The 14,745-nt window shown below is 39.8% G+C and overlaps 2 protein-coding genes across 4 annotated transcripts in view; one reads left to right on the top strand and one right to left on the bottom strand.

Moving 5' to 3' along the window:
- The first annotated feature begins 976 nt into the window (after positions 1-976).
- On the top strand, positions 977-11,748 carry cnot7 (CCR4-NOT transcription complex, subunit 7). Of its 3 annotated transcripts, none has more exons than XM_034223215.1 (7): positions 977-1,143; positions 1,773-1,863; positions 1,949-2,142; positions 2,466-2,636; positions 5,333-5,477; positions 5,593-5,703; positions 10,463-11,748. In XM_034223215.1, exons 2-7 carry the CDS (start codon positions 1,861-1,863, stop codon positions 10,592-10,594), a joined length of 756 nt encoding a protein of 251 aa, XP_034079106.1. In that variant the 5' UTR covers positions 977-1,143; positions 1,773-1,860; the 3' UTR covers positions 10,595-11,748. The 3 variants fall into 3 exon arrangements, with proteins under 3 accessions (XP_034079106.1, XP_034079105.1, XP_034079104.1); XM_034223214.1 differs by having other exon boundaries at positions 1,740-1,863; positions 2,466-2,627; XM_034223213.1 differs by having other exon boundaries at positions 1,740-1,863.
- Positions 11,749-12,534: 786 nt separating this feature from the next.
- The window catches only part of zdhhc2 (zinc finger DHHC-type palmitoyltransferase 2), a 30,589-nt gene continuing 28,378 nt past the window's right edge, over positions 12,535-14,745 (bottom strand). Inside the window, exons 11-13 of the mRNA XM_034223212.1 lie at positions 14,505-14,620; positions 13,754-13,835; positions 12,535-13,677 (exon numbers count right to left, since the gene is read on the bottom strand). Of these exons, the coding sequence (XP_034079103.1) occupies positions 13,795-13,835; positions 14,505-14,620 (157 nt within the window). The 3' untranslated portion in view covers positions 12,535-13,677; positions 13,754-13,794. The remainder of the gene's footprint in view (positions 13,678-13,753; positions 13,836-14,504; positions 14,621-14,745) is intronic.

The following is a 14,745-nucleotide window of genomic DNA, read 5'->3' as shown; positions in this document are numbered from 1 at the left end:
CATTATAGCACAGGCCTTTGTCAGATGGTATATTACGCTGTTTTTTTTCTGCTTCGAATAGTTCTCTCTTTTTTCACCATACCTGTGTTTGCATCACTGTAACCAATGAGCACCTGCATGTGTGTGAGAATAGCCCTGACACCATTTCAGCCCAGATTTACAAACTCCTGGCAGGACAAGCTCCAGCTCAATTCTCGCACTGAATTTAAACAAAGTGAGTGAGGGACTGCAATATAAGAGGGAAATAAAGAGACACTTTAAAACTGTTCAATTGTTATGATGTAAAGACTGATATTGTTCTATAATGGTCTGAAACTGTTAAGTCATGATGTGAAATGGTTAACAAAGAAAAAGGGAAACTCAAGCTGCTGCTACACTTTATTTTATTTATCTAAAATTAAGCACTTTTAAGATGCACACATTTTCAAAAGCTATTTTATTTATTTTCTCTATTTTATTTTTAAATGCAGCCCGAGAGGAACATTACACATACCGGCGGAAAATATGTCTCAAAATTCCGTGTGTGTAAAAAGACGATCCGCGAACAGGGATTTGAGATCCGTGAACAGAGATTTGAGATCCGCAAGCGCATTTTTGGTCCACAAATACAAAATGGATTCACAAATGCCTGATCGAAAGGTGTAAATGTTAAAGAGATATTCACAGATCTTTTTTTATTTGTGAACATATTTAGCGTATTTGCAGATCCGTTTTACACTTGCAAATGTATTTGTGAGTTTGCAAATCTTTTAAATGCATTTGTGGATGTTGTTTTACATTTACAAATCACATATTTACACACAAATTATTTTTATGTTCACACAAATAATTATGAGACATATCTATGCCCATAATAAAGGGATAGACGTTAGGAGCTGATTTTTGGACTATTTGACCGCAACCAAAGATGCAGGAGCACTGAACAAATAGAACGTAGCATTTTACGCACATCACGTCTCAGTTGTACGTGATGACGTCCTGTGGCAGGCACAGCTATGATGGCAGCCGTAGGTTGACATCGATACATTACCGAATATAAAGTATTTAAAAGTTAGCGCAAAACCCCTTACACAATATCATAGACATATTAACAGTTTGCAGATAGCACACACTTAAACACACACCCGCCCGGTTCGGGGAACGGTAAGTTCAGTGAGCTTTGCACTGTCGAAGTGTGTGTTGGTGTGTGTACAGTATGTATGTGCAGTGTGCAGGTAGTTACTAGTCTTTTCCATGTATTGCACACACTCTTAACGTATCCGTCGTGCTAGCTGTGAACCAGAGGAGTGTGTTAGACCTGCACTCATCCTCCCAGCTGAGAGCCTCCACTGTCCTGCTCAGTTTGTAGCCTGCTATCAGCTGCAGGTGACCTAGCTAGCCCAAAGTGCTGCTGCAAACAGCCTGAAGCGAGCTAATGCTAACAACATGCAGCCAAACACGTCCTGCACATCCTAAATCAGCTGTCAACATGTCTCCTTGTAATGTGAAGCATCCCAGGTGCATCCCACTCTGAGGTAGCTTCCCTAATGTTGAGACTGGCATCTGTGATTTAACCCCAAGTGCAGGTTGTATCTCCTGCAATTACAATTATACAATGTTAGCCAAATTGTTGGTCAGTATTTCCTAGGAATCATGTACTGAATGCCTTTGTCCTGCCACCTCTCATTACTTGTTCTGTCAGCATGTTGGGGTAGATAACTGTATTTGTTTCCCCCTTGCATGTGTCTCTTTACATGAAGTGGCACTATGCCCGCTGCCACTGTGGATCACAGTCAAAGAATATGTGAGGTTTGGGAAAATAACCTGGAGGAGGAGCTGAAGAGGATCCGACATGTCATCCGAAAATACAACTACATTGCTATGGTGAGATGTGCTAATAGAGAGTGCACACTGTGTGAAGCAGACAGAATTATTTTTCTGCATAACGGGTTGTCTGTTTCTCTTACAGGACACAGAGTTTCCAGGTGTAGTAGCCAGGCCGATCGGAGAGTTCAGGAGCAACGCCGACTATCAGTACCAGCTACTGCGATGCAATGTAGATCTGCTCAAGATAATCCAGCTGGGCCTCACGTTTATGAATGAACAAGGGGAATACCCTCCGGGAACATCGACATGGCAGTTCAATTTTAAGTTTAACCTCATGTAAGATTACTTTTGGGCTTCTTTCACTCCATATGTGGCATTTAAATGCATCCATTGCATGCATGCGAGTGTTTATGAACGAGTATCTCAGCTCACTTACAGCATACACCAATGAAACAGTAATAAAAGTTACACATTTATCAGTTATCCTTTATAAATACTATCAATACGATGCATGTTGTTTGATGTAAAAATGTAGAACTTGGAACTCCCAGGACAACACCTCAGATGCAGATTATTTTTATAATTATGAGGTTCAATTACTGTTCTCGTACCAACATTGTGTTTGATATAATAACCGTGTGGTGTGTGTTTGTCTTCAGAGAAGATATGTATGCACAGGACTCCATCGAGCTCCTGACCACTTCAGGGATTCAGTTCAAGAAGCACGAGGACGAAGGCATCGAGGCGCTGTACTTTGCAGAGCTGATGATGACGTCAGGTGTGGTGCTCTGTGACGGGGTCAAGTGGCTGTCTTTCCACAGGTACTCTAGGTATTCTGCATTTGCAGTAAGTCGCTTTTTTTCTATTATATTCTCTAGGCATCTGCATAAAGAAAAAGGAATCGTATAGGTTTGCCCTCCGTTTTCTCTCTTTGTCAGTTCATTAAAGATGAAGCATTCCACTTCCTCCCACTCTTTAAAAATCAAGCCAAAATATCTTGTATAAGATTCTAACATCCTACGCTAAGGACGAAATTAGCAGCCAGATTCTGTGCAATATTAATAGGGGATTGGACCGCCTGGAAACCAACTAGCTGCTACAGTATAACCAAGTAGTGTTTGGACCACAGTCACTGATTTGCTTTTTTGAAGACACAACAACTCACCATTATATCTTTATAAATACATTTTAATCCAATTGACCTATGTTCTATGAAACAGAATTTTGATTTGTGTTTCAGAAACATGCAAATGTCTTGTACTGTATGGCCACACTAGATGGTGCGACTCTGACTAACTGTTAGCAGATATGCTGCTAAGCTAGCTGGCAACATGGTCAGTGACTGTATGAACTATAGATTATATTAACAGATCTTTATTTTGAAAAACAGACAATCACAGTTATGAAAACTCTTAAATTACAGGTACAAATCCCGATCCTCCCTCTCACAGATGTCAATCATGACGTCCCACCCTCTTTCATAGCATCATATTATTAAAACCATCAGAAAAATGGACACATCACCATAATTACAACGACCTCAAATGACATGTAATTTGATTTTTGTTGTTTACTTTAGAATCTAGATCATGTCCCTTCATTAACAAGGAAAGGGAGGGGTCTTTGACCTATACTGCAGCCAGCCACCAGGGGGCGATAGAGTCATCATGTCTGCAGTGGGATTTGATTTAATAATATTTAACCATGGATGTATAATAAGTATTTAACAGGACATACTGAGGTTCACAACTACCTATCTCACTTGACCCTTGTGTATTTTGACGTGATGATTCAAGATGGCGGCGTGCACACTCGCATCCATAACTTGTTTCGGCCAAACGAAAAACAAGATTTTTTTTAGTAAACCTCAAACTTAAGGTGACTCACCAGACACTAGTGACTAGGGATGGGTACCGAGCCCCGGTATTAAAGGGGCCCCGGGGCGGGATTATTAAAGACCGTGGTGCCGTTAAGCTCCGACGTTATCGGTCTTTTTATCGGTACTGGAGACATCTAAAACACACACACACACACACACACACAGACACACATGGCGGAGAGAACGCGCTCCAAAGTGTGGTTAAACTTTACCCGTCTCGATGTGGACAATGCTCGTTACCAAAAGTGCAATAAGAGTTTAGCATGTAAGGGCGGTAACACGAGCAATTTGTCTAAACATTTAGCAAAAGTGCAGCACATTCGGACGAAGAAATGCACCGGGTTGGACTGTCTTTCTAGTAGCTCTGTAGCTCCATCCACGAGTAACGTTTCCACGTCAGGTATTATGTATGCTAGCAGCAACTCAATTATACAAACATGGGTTAATGATTAGAGGTAACGGAGTTATTCATTTTGTTAAAGTTTCAGCTATTCTTCTGTCATCACATTATTTAATACAATTTGTTAAAACACTGTTGTTAGTTTTACCTCGTTTTTTTCCTTCCCAAATGAACCGGTAAGAGTACCGTTAAAAGACCGGATTGATAAGCGGTATCCATAAAAGTAGTTGTGCCGTTAAAACCTTAACGATACCCATCCCTACTAGTGGCTCCATTCATCAATTTTTAAACAACCATATTTTTATGTTGATCATTTTGTCATGTTGTTTATACTAACGCAACACAAATTAACGCGGCACTGTGACCCAATTTGCACTGTTTGCTTCTTTATCCCAGTTCAGACGGTTCAATCGTGTACATCTGAACACCCAGGGCAAAATGTAAATCAGCCCAACTACAGTCTGCTTTTTCTCCTGGGTTGAAACGTTTAATGATATATTGCTCTGGCCTTATAGAAGTGTGTTATATTTTTTAGTTCTTTATTTATTACGTTGTGTGTCTTTACCTTAGTGAGAGGTAAGATGTTACGCAGAACTGTGGCTGTTTTTGTCTCTCACCTAAAATGAAGAAAAGTCTCCTGTTGAAATTTGCTCTCCAATTTGCTGCTCGATTTAAATGAAAACATGTCTTATTATATTGGTCTCTGATAGTTAGTGGTAACTCTTTATTTTTTAGCAAATGTCTACAATCTGCTGCTTAACATCTTCGTTTCATACTCAGTTTCCCACTGTGTCTCCATGGCAAACTGAGGCTAAAGATAACCAGGCGTTGGAAAATAAACAAAGCTTAGGTTTGAAACACCACTGTCATCCCTTTCAGGTATTTAGAACACTCCTTTATCAACAGGCTCTCATGTTATTTTGTTTTTCATTTATTTATTTTGTATTTATCATTGTATTTCTTCATTTCATCTAAATTTGTGTGGTTTATTAACTACATTTTTGGGATAAAATTGCCGTTATGAATACACTGAACATCTTATTGTTTTGACCTCTAATTAGTAGGATGCTTGCTGTTAAATCAAAGGCCCGAACCACAAGATACTGTTTTAGGGTAACGCCGTGGCTTTGTGTAGTTATCTGTCCTCAAATGTACAGACTGAACAGGGATGTGAACAAGACCTCTTAAAACCTCCTGCTGTGTGCACTTTATAAAACATAGTTAAATGGTGTGTATGTGTTTTGTAGTGGCTATGACTTTGGATACCTGATCAAGATTCTGTCCAACGCTAACCTGCCTGAGGAGGAGGTGGACTTCTTTGAGATTCTGCGCCTGTACTTCCCCGTCATTTACGATGTCAAGTACCTCATGAAGAGTTGTAAAAACCTGAAGGTACATTAATAAATAGTTCAGCAGGTAGCACAGTGTCTCCTGTTGTGATCTTGTTAGTGGTTTTACTTTGATACAAAGCTTGTATTTTCAGTGACTGAGTGTGTTTTGTTTTCAGGGCGGGCTGCAGGAAGTGGCTGAGCAGCTGGAGCTGGATAGGATCGGACCGCAGCACCAGGCCGGCTCCGACTCCTTACTCACAGGCATGGCTTTCTTCAAGATGAGAGAGGTAGGCTCCTCCAATCAGGGTGAAGAGTTGTGTATCCAATTTTAATTTCACAAAACCAGCCCAAAGCATAATTTACAGCGATAGCTCGGATTGTTTGAAATTGAGATGACACAAAAGCGATATCAACCACATTTTAAAAAATCATTAAAAGGTCAGGCTTAATTGAAAACAATGCACCGATTTACCTTGCCCTCAGACAGCCCTTTCTGACAACCAATTTAAGCTTTTATCTAAACTCACTTCCACGCAACCACACTCCATTCATTTAAACAGTACATTTTCACTTACCATGTAAGTTGCTGGTTCACTGATACCCTCATCAGTTAGTTTGAAGCCAACATTGTAATTTATTCCATGTCAAGACGTATTCAGATTATTTACTTAAGTAAAACTCTCAATGCTGCAGTGTCAAAATAAGTAAAAAGTCCTTAATTCAGAATTGTACTTAAAGGTCCCATGTCATGGCCATTTCTACTAATCATAATTCCATTGTTGAGGTATACTAGAACAGTGGTTCTCAACTGGTCAGGCCTCGGGACCCACTTTTTACTTGGTCAATACATCGCGACCCAACATTTTGAAGCACTCAAATTTATTCAACAAAAAATCGTGCTGTAATATATATATACGCTTTTTCAGCATACAATATTAATAAAAGTGAAGTACAGGGCATATATCCCTTATATTCCTTCACAGAACTAAAGTATGCTTTTAAAAAAGGTTTAATGAGATGATGGAATCAAAGCTGAACTATATAAAAAGGCAAGCATGCTGAACACCCAACCCCAGCAGGGGGGTCTGGGGGGATTCTCCCCCAGGAGATTTTTAGAAATACTAACATAAACTATGCATTCTGGTACACTGAGAAGAAAATAAATAAATCTATTACTACCCGACATATTAATAATATTTTATGCCATTGTTTGTTTTTCACTTTGTTCTGACATCTTGCTGCGAGAAGAGTAAAGAGGAGATAGTCTGTGTGACTTACTTTAAATTGTGGGTAAGGGTAGATAGCTCCCATTGTTCTGTGACCCGTCAGTCATCAGACCGGGAGTCATATTTCATTATGTGTTCATTGTTATCTGAAGTTGTAACCATGGATGTATAAAGAAGAGTTCTACCGCAAAATTATTCTCCGTGGGGACTTCTGTCAACAATCTTGATTCTGATTGGCCAGAAGACTCGAAAAAACATCAGCAAAGATATTTTATTGAGAAGATGATCACTATGTGACAGAAGTTTTCAAAACCGTTTATGGTCTCCGGTACTTCCAGTCCAACGCCGACTGCATGCACAGCGTTAGAAAATCGGGCCTTCAAAATAAAAGTTTGACTTTTTCCCCAAAAAAAAAAGAAGAAATTCCCCCAAAAAAAATGTTCAACTTTTTTTTCCTTCACTCACACATCCGCGACCCACTCGAAACGGGTCCGCGACCCACTTTTGGGTCGCGACCAAGCGGGCAAACTCTGGGGAACAGCCGGGACGCCAATACGGAACTACCACACACTGCAGTTCATACATGGGCTGCTAGGGACTGGCTGCAGAAAGGAGCAATTTCCATAGACCCCCATGTTAAAATGCCCAACTTTACAGCAGAAAAAAACATGTTTCTACCCATGGATGCAATAAATATTATTATCGATATAGTTAGATTCCACCTTCATGATTATGAATCTGTGAGTGAATTGTTTTCTAACAAGACCCTTTTATTTATATTAGGTCTTAAAGTTTTTGCATAAATTAGGGCGTGGTCACTTTGATGGACATGTACATGCCTCACTGTCAGCTAACAGCAACTTGTCCACTCTGCTAGGCTACAACCATAGAGGCTACAACGTTAGTTAGTCATAGTACTGTACTTGACCCTTTAGCTTTAGCCGTGTTCGTGGTGATTGTGCCTTTTTAGGGAATATTGTTACAAATACCAGACAATTAAAATGTCGTGCTGTGCGCTTGAATGCACTAACAGAACTTCCAAGAAGTCTAAAATGATAATATTATACATGTTAACCCCGTTCGCAGGTGTTTGTGTGCTTGGTAGCTTAGCTTGTTACTTATTAGCCAGCTAAGGACGTAACCCTTTATGCATACATATTAGGGCTGTCAAGTTAACGCGTTAATAACGCCTTAACGCAAAAAAAAATTAAGGCCACTAATTATTTTAATGCAATTAACGCATGTGTATTTTTTTTCCTCGGCCGTCCCGTAGTTTCAGAGCGCATCGAGTTTAAAATACCATCTACAAACTGATGCTGACAGCCCCGCTCCTGCCGCCCGCTTGTGGCAGACCACACTTCCACGCTCACCGGCAGGCACCGACTGGCTATTGGGAGGACCGGGAGGGTGTGTGTATGTGTGGCACGAGCGAGCGAGAGAGAGAGACCTTACGTGCATTGTTGTTGTTAGCATCTGGTGCTAGCTAGCTGCGCTAACGGATATAAGGAGCTGTTTAAATGAAAACAGAGGAGCGACATTTCGCCACAACTGCGCCGAGCACTTGACTTTATGCAGGAAGCCAGACAGTGGGACATTGTACGAAAAGTCAGCACACTCAGCACGGATAGTGCAACATGATTGCAGCGTCCAGGCAGCTCCCGTTCGAGCATATGCCTTGAGTTGCACATAGCTCCAACGCGCGCAAACACACACACACACACACCACACACACACACACACACACACATACACACACACACACACACCACACACACACACACACACACACACACACACACACACACACCACAGTTGTATTGTATTATTGAATGAGAGGTTCCAGGTTGAATTGAGGCGAATATTTGTAATGTTCAGAGGTTGTTTAATATTCATGAGAATATTTGTCATTGTTCAAATGATAATAAACATTTGCATAAAGCATATTTGTCCACTCATATGTTGATAAGAGTATTAAAAACTTGAAAAATATTCCTCTAAGGTACATTTAGAACAGATAAAACATGTGCGATTAATTTGCGATTAATCGCGATTAACTATGGACAATCATGCGATTAATCACGATTAAATATTTTAATCGACTGACAGCCCTAATACATATACATTTTAGTTTATGATTCAGCCTTGGGTAAGACTTTTATAGTCTATGGCTATGACGCCCATAATGCTAAACGGGAGCAAATGTTAATAGGGGACCCAATTATCCCAGTGGTGGCCGCCGGAGCTAACGGAGCCGCAGGGGGCTAGCTCCAGCCGGCGTCCCGGAGCTAGCCCACTGCGGCTCCGTTAGGTCCGGGCGGTGGAGTCCGTCGTTATAACTGGAGATCAAGGAATGCAGCGAAATGCAGACTTGGTTCGCCTGCTGTAGTATTAGCTAAATAAATTATGTTGAACAAGGCTTATTAAGCTGAACATCGCCACAATTGTTCTGCTATGTATCGGTACTTATTTTCTTAACGTGTGAATGACAAGCATTTAGAATAACAAAATATAGCTAATTCCCTTGCAGATTGTCTCATTTTATTATGAATGTAACGTTTATATAGGGGAACTACAAACAGTAACTTGGTATGCATGCATTTCATGTTAGCTTAGCTTCTTAGCCTGAGCTAGCTCTGTTTACTTCCAGTTCGGAGGCAGCAGGTCCCGCCTCGGCTCCGCCTCTTTGCCCTTATTTGGAGCAGGCGGGATTAGACTCTGACGTTGCTGTCAAGCCGTTAGTGGCCGACTCCGCCTACTAAGGGCTTCACCGCAACTCTGCAGAATCCTATGGGTGACGTCACGGACACTACGTCCATTTATATATACAGTCTATGGTCGCGACCCACCAGTTGAGAACCACTGTACTAGAATAGATGTACATTGTTCAATGTTCCAAACTCACATTGTTTTCTCATACAGCATCTCTGTATAGTATGTGTATTCACTCTCTGTCCTAAACGGCTTGTTGGAGCTCCTGCCCCCCCCCCCCCCGTGAGGCCACTGTGCTCTGATTGGTCAGCTCGCCCACTCTGTTCTGATGAGTCCACCACCGTTACAGCGGAACATCAGTGATTATGTGTTACAATGGCGTTAGCAACCAGAAAATGACACCAGTAATGACAAACAGATGAGAATGCTGCGTGGGGTCTGGGTCGTTGCGCGGCTCGCTGCTGGAGTGGACAGTGTGAGCTGGGTTCATTTCCTACTTGCTGCGTGGGATCTGCGAGACAGGGAGACATCGCGAATGGACGCGGGAAGGGGGGCGGGTGATGAGGGGGCTGCAGCACCCCAACCTGCGAGGCTCCACTATCAATGTTGCACTTAATAATTGGATGTACTATTGGATAGCAACACATATAATATATGATCATTTATTATTTGATCTATATTTTGTTTTGATTATCTAAATCAGAAAATGAACAAGTAACTAAATCTGTAAAATAAATGTAATGGAGTAAAAAGTAGATTGTTTGCCTACCTGTTTGTATAAAGTAGCATAAAATCAAATGAAAATACTCAAATAATGTACAAGTACCTTCATTTTTGTACAATACTTGAGGAAATGTACATTCAACCATTGTCTAGTGGAAATATTTAGGACTGATATTAAATACAAAATCAGCGAAAGTGGAAAATAAGTATAATATTTGTAATCACTGGTGTGTAATGAGGGCTCCTTATTTGTTGCCATTTTTAATCAGAGGAGATCAGAGCAACTATTCTCTGAGTCCCAAGGGTTCAAAACAAACTACGATTCATCACATATACTATGATCCTAAAAGTGTCTCTTCTCAACATCGTGTGTTTTCATCTTCCACAGATGTTCTTTGAGGATCATATCGACGATGCAAAGTACTGCGGCCACCTGTACGGGCTGGGCTCCGGCTCCACCTACGTCCAGAACGGGACGGGGAACGCTTACGAAGAGGAGGCCAACAAGCAGCAGTCGTGACACCCGCCCCCACCGCCCCTCGGTCCACGTGCACCATCAGTGTGACCCCAAACCGGACGATTATATTGGAATAACAAAAAAGCTCTCGCATCATTTAGCAAGCTGCTTCTCATAGGCTCTGCTCACCTTAGATACGTTAAGGAAAGTCACAGCTGTCCTCACACATGCTAGCTTCGTGTGTGTGACTTTTATTCCTTAGAATCGGTGTACACGTTCTGGTGGAGTTTAAAATATTTAAGAGGATGGGATTTTAGTTTTCCTAAAAAGAAACGTTCTGTAGAAATGTTTTGCACTTTAAAAGCTCTAACCTGATTTTATATGGAAAGCTGAAAATGTTTCTGGTGTCTCTCTCCTCTTTGTTGCCTTTTCTACGTTCCCGTTTGACACACAAACCTTTAGTCTCACAACAACCTCGCTCAGCCTTAAAATGAGCTGCTTATATTTTAAACTTGAATTTATTGCGCCCTCTGTCATTGGAGCTTTGTATGATAATGATAAAGGGAGTCAGTGTGTTTACGTGCACATGAATGTTTTGTTTGTAATAAGGTGTTTGTTATGTCCTGAATAAGCTCCAATCAGACTAACACAACAAACACAGTTTCCTCTTTACTATCGAAGTTTTCCGTGTTTATTCTTCAGAGCAATATGGATTATTTGTGCATGTTAGCAGCAAAGCATTATGGTCTTGCAACTATTTCTACTGAATTTAGACCCTAAGAAAGAATGATAAAGTATAGAACCCCTCGCCTGCTGTAAGACACGGTGAGGCTAATCTTGAATACTTTGAAGAGAGTACGTTTTAATTGAGATGATAAGGCTTACTAGAGTTTTGGAGTCGTTATAACGAAGACAAACCTTTTACTCAATGGAAAAAACTACAATTAGTAGTTCTGGCCTTTTGAATGAGTTTCTTTTGTATTGCTTTCCAGTTAATTCATGCTGCGTAGAAGAGCCGCATGTTCTCCTCGTTTGAATAAATGCTGTGTTGTTATAGTAGTGTCCTGAACTTCCATAGGTGAGTTGAAGTGTAGCTTCAACATGCGTTCACCTCCCTGACCCTCAAACACATCTTTCACACTGTTACGGAGTAAAAAGGAGGAGGATTGTTGTTAGATTATTTTGTAAATAAAGGCATGAAACTTTTCTACCATAAATGCTCTCAGCCTTTACATTACTAAACACTTTGAAGTTTAAGCTAATACTTATATTAGAAAACCAATGTTAATATGTGTATACGCATACTTACATTCAGATGAGTTGAAAACTAATAATCAAATACTAATATTCTGATAGTTATAGTAATATTTGACTACTAATATTCATATGAGTTGAAAACTAATATTTGGATACTAATGTTAGGATGACTTGAACATTAATATTCAAATACCAACATATTTGGATACTTATAGTAATATTCCGATACTTATATTAATATTTGGATACTAATACTAGTATTCTGTTACCAATACCAATATTCAGACACCAATACTAATATTTGGGATATAATACTAACATTTGGATTTGTTCAAAACTAATATTCATACAGTAATAATCTTGTGATACTAATATTTGGAAACTTAATATTAAAATGCGTTTAAAACTAATATTCAAACACTAAAATGTATATTTGGATACCAATACTAATATTCCAAAACAAATACTTATATTTGGGTACTAATATTCATATTATAATACTCAAATTAATAATATTCAGAAACTAATACTTATATCCGGATGAGTTCAAATCTAATGTTAGGATACTAACAGTAATGTCCGTACCCTAATACTAATAATACAAGGATGGTTTGAAAAATAGCATTCTGATACAAATACTAATAATAGGATACTGATACTAATACTCAGACACTAATACTAGTACTAAAGTGTGACTGTAGTGTGCTCTGTTCTGGAGATATCCTCACTGGAGTGCAACAAAGGGCTGGAGACGAGATAATTTTTATTGTTATAAGGCATCACAACTGTACAGTACATCGCCTCACAAATATTTTCTCTGGAGTCATAGAGAGAGAAGAATAGAAAAATATAAATTGACACTGACGGTCGTAATGAAGCTTTTTTTTAAACAAGCATACATTCTACCAATAGTAGGCTATAACAGCCATTTACAGCCGAAGATAAGAAGAGACTCACAAAGTGAAAATATCCTGTACAAAGCAGCTGGGCCTTTTTTTTGTTGCTCTACGGTACATCCACAAATTCCCATTGCGAGTTAGAAAAACACTGGACAGTTTCTGCTTTTTGATGAGGAACAGAGCCGCAGCATTACACTGAAGCTTGGCTCGCCTCCAGAGACGGGCGGGGGGCTTCTGTCCAGCAGTTTGACGTGTACCAGGGTACCAGACAGCAGTTTGGATACTTGGCAGGGGAAAACACTGTCACGGCACCTGCAGTATGACAGCAACATCCTCACTCATGCTATAACCAGTAAGAAGAGCCCTTATTCAAATGGAATTACTAACCTCTACACTTTCTTTTATTTTGTTCAGTCCAAGCAAAGGGGGTAACATCTTTCACTACAAATGGGTGTGATTGAGTTGACATCCTGAGATGAGAGCATGCATCAATCCCCCCCTCCAGAAGTAAATAAATGGCTGAAGAAACATCACTTACATCACATTAACACCACTACAAGTCTATACTCAATGTGCAAACATTTGGCAAACTTAAAACAGCATTTATTTTTGTGCTAAGCTAGGAGAATGACATAAACAATCCTTATTTTTTCAGTATCACAATAGCAGCTCAGAATGATCTCCTAGTGTACAAAGTGTTAAAAAACACCCCTCCATAGCTGCTCTGTGCTTATCATGTACAAACGTGATTGTTGGAATGCAATTTTAATTTAAATTCCCGTTCTGAAGCCCCAATACTTTCAGGATAGCAGCAAAAACTGTTGGTGATAGCAAAAAGAGTAATACCGATGATAAGCTTTTTTTCTGCTGTGATATCCGTCGCGTAAACCTCTCAGAAGCAAGGTGAATTATGGGAAACAACAATTCTTGATGATGTCATCACCATGTCAAGTTCTGATAGTCACAAACACTGAGGAGGGTGCCGTACACCTGTTGAATGAAAGACATATTATTGTTGATTTCATAACTTGATACGTGGATAGATTCTATGAGACTGTAAACTCACCTCTTCTGGGTTGAAGACGTCTCTTGTTTCTCCACCACAGGTTACGCCTCATGCTCTATGGTCATCGCCTGGTTACTGGCACCTGAATAGACACATGTGCTTCCTGAAGTCATTCAAATTAATAATAATAGTACAAATAATGTAGCCATTGCGCCTAAATGTGGACATTAATTGGTTTTGCTTAATAAAAAAAAAAAGATTAGTTGTGCGTGCCTGTGTTAAACTTGTTGGCCAACTTGTAAAGGAGTGTGGGGGAGATATTTTAGCCTTTGCAGACCATTTACATGCACAAAAACCTATAACACACTACAGGAAAGGGAAACCTCCGAAAAACACAATAGGTCCACTGAAAGTCATGCATTTATGACCAGCATTTATCAGGCATTCAATCTATCCATCACTACAAAGAATATTTGTGTACTATTTTCTACCATTTTTGCCCCATGGGCCAACTGTTTTCAAGTGTTTTTTTCAAAAGTAAATTAAAATGCATTTGAGTCAATGTTGTTGCTAATAACACTGACTGTGAAAACCAATTCTCCTAGCATATATTACAGAGAAAATGTTCTGCGTTTGTGATTATTGCATTGTGAAGACCAACTTGCATTAAAGAGGTACAATCATGACTTCATAGTAGTTTTTATCAAGACTGATATTGGTAGAAACGTGTATCTCAGAAAAACATTTTTCTTGGGGTTATTTAAGCAAGTGACTATAAAAAAACATCATAAATAGTATAACATTATCTCACCCTTCCTGTCTTTGTCAGTTGCGATGTCACTCTCTGTCCAGGAGGGGGTGCTGGTGAGCAGCCGACTCTGAGACTCCCTCAGCGGCTTGGAGGGGAACTGGCGTCCGTCTGCTGCACTGTAAACACACACACAAATATACAGATTTATGGACATAAATCATGAGCCTAGGAGGAGTATTTACTTCTATAAATAAAATACTCCTAAATCCTGCAATCCATATATGATCTGAATGATTAATTA

The sequence above is a fragment of the Gymnodraco acuticeps genome, unplaced genomic scaffold, assembly GCF_902827175.1.
Source record: "Gymnodraco acuticeps unplaced genomic scaffold, fGymAcu1.1, whole genome shotgun sequence".
Lineage (NCBI taxonomy): Eukaryota > Metazoa > Chordata > Actinopteri > Perciformes > Bathydraconidae > Gymnodraco > Gymnodraco acuticeps.
The sequence above is the reverse complement of the archived record's forward strand: the minus strand, read 5'-3'. Positions and strand labels throughout refer to the sequence as shown.

What these genes read in the sequence shown, in the direction of transcription:
- cnot7 (XM_034223213.1), top strand. Translation starts at nt 1,747, where the DNA reads ATGCCCGCTGCCACTGTGGATCACAGTCAAAGAATATGTGAGGTTTGG. An exon ending in TCTTTCCACAGGTACTCTAG is followed by an intron (nt 2,637 to 5,332) that starts GTATTCTGCATT and finishes TGTGTTTTGTAG; the next exon opens with TGGCTATGACTTTGGATACC. An exon ending in CTTTCTTCAAGATGAGAGAG is followed by an intron (nt 5,704 to 10,462) that starts GTAGGCTCCTCC and finishes CATCTTCCACAG; the next exon opens with ATGTTCTTTGAGGATCATAT.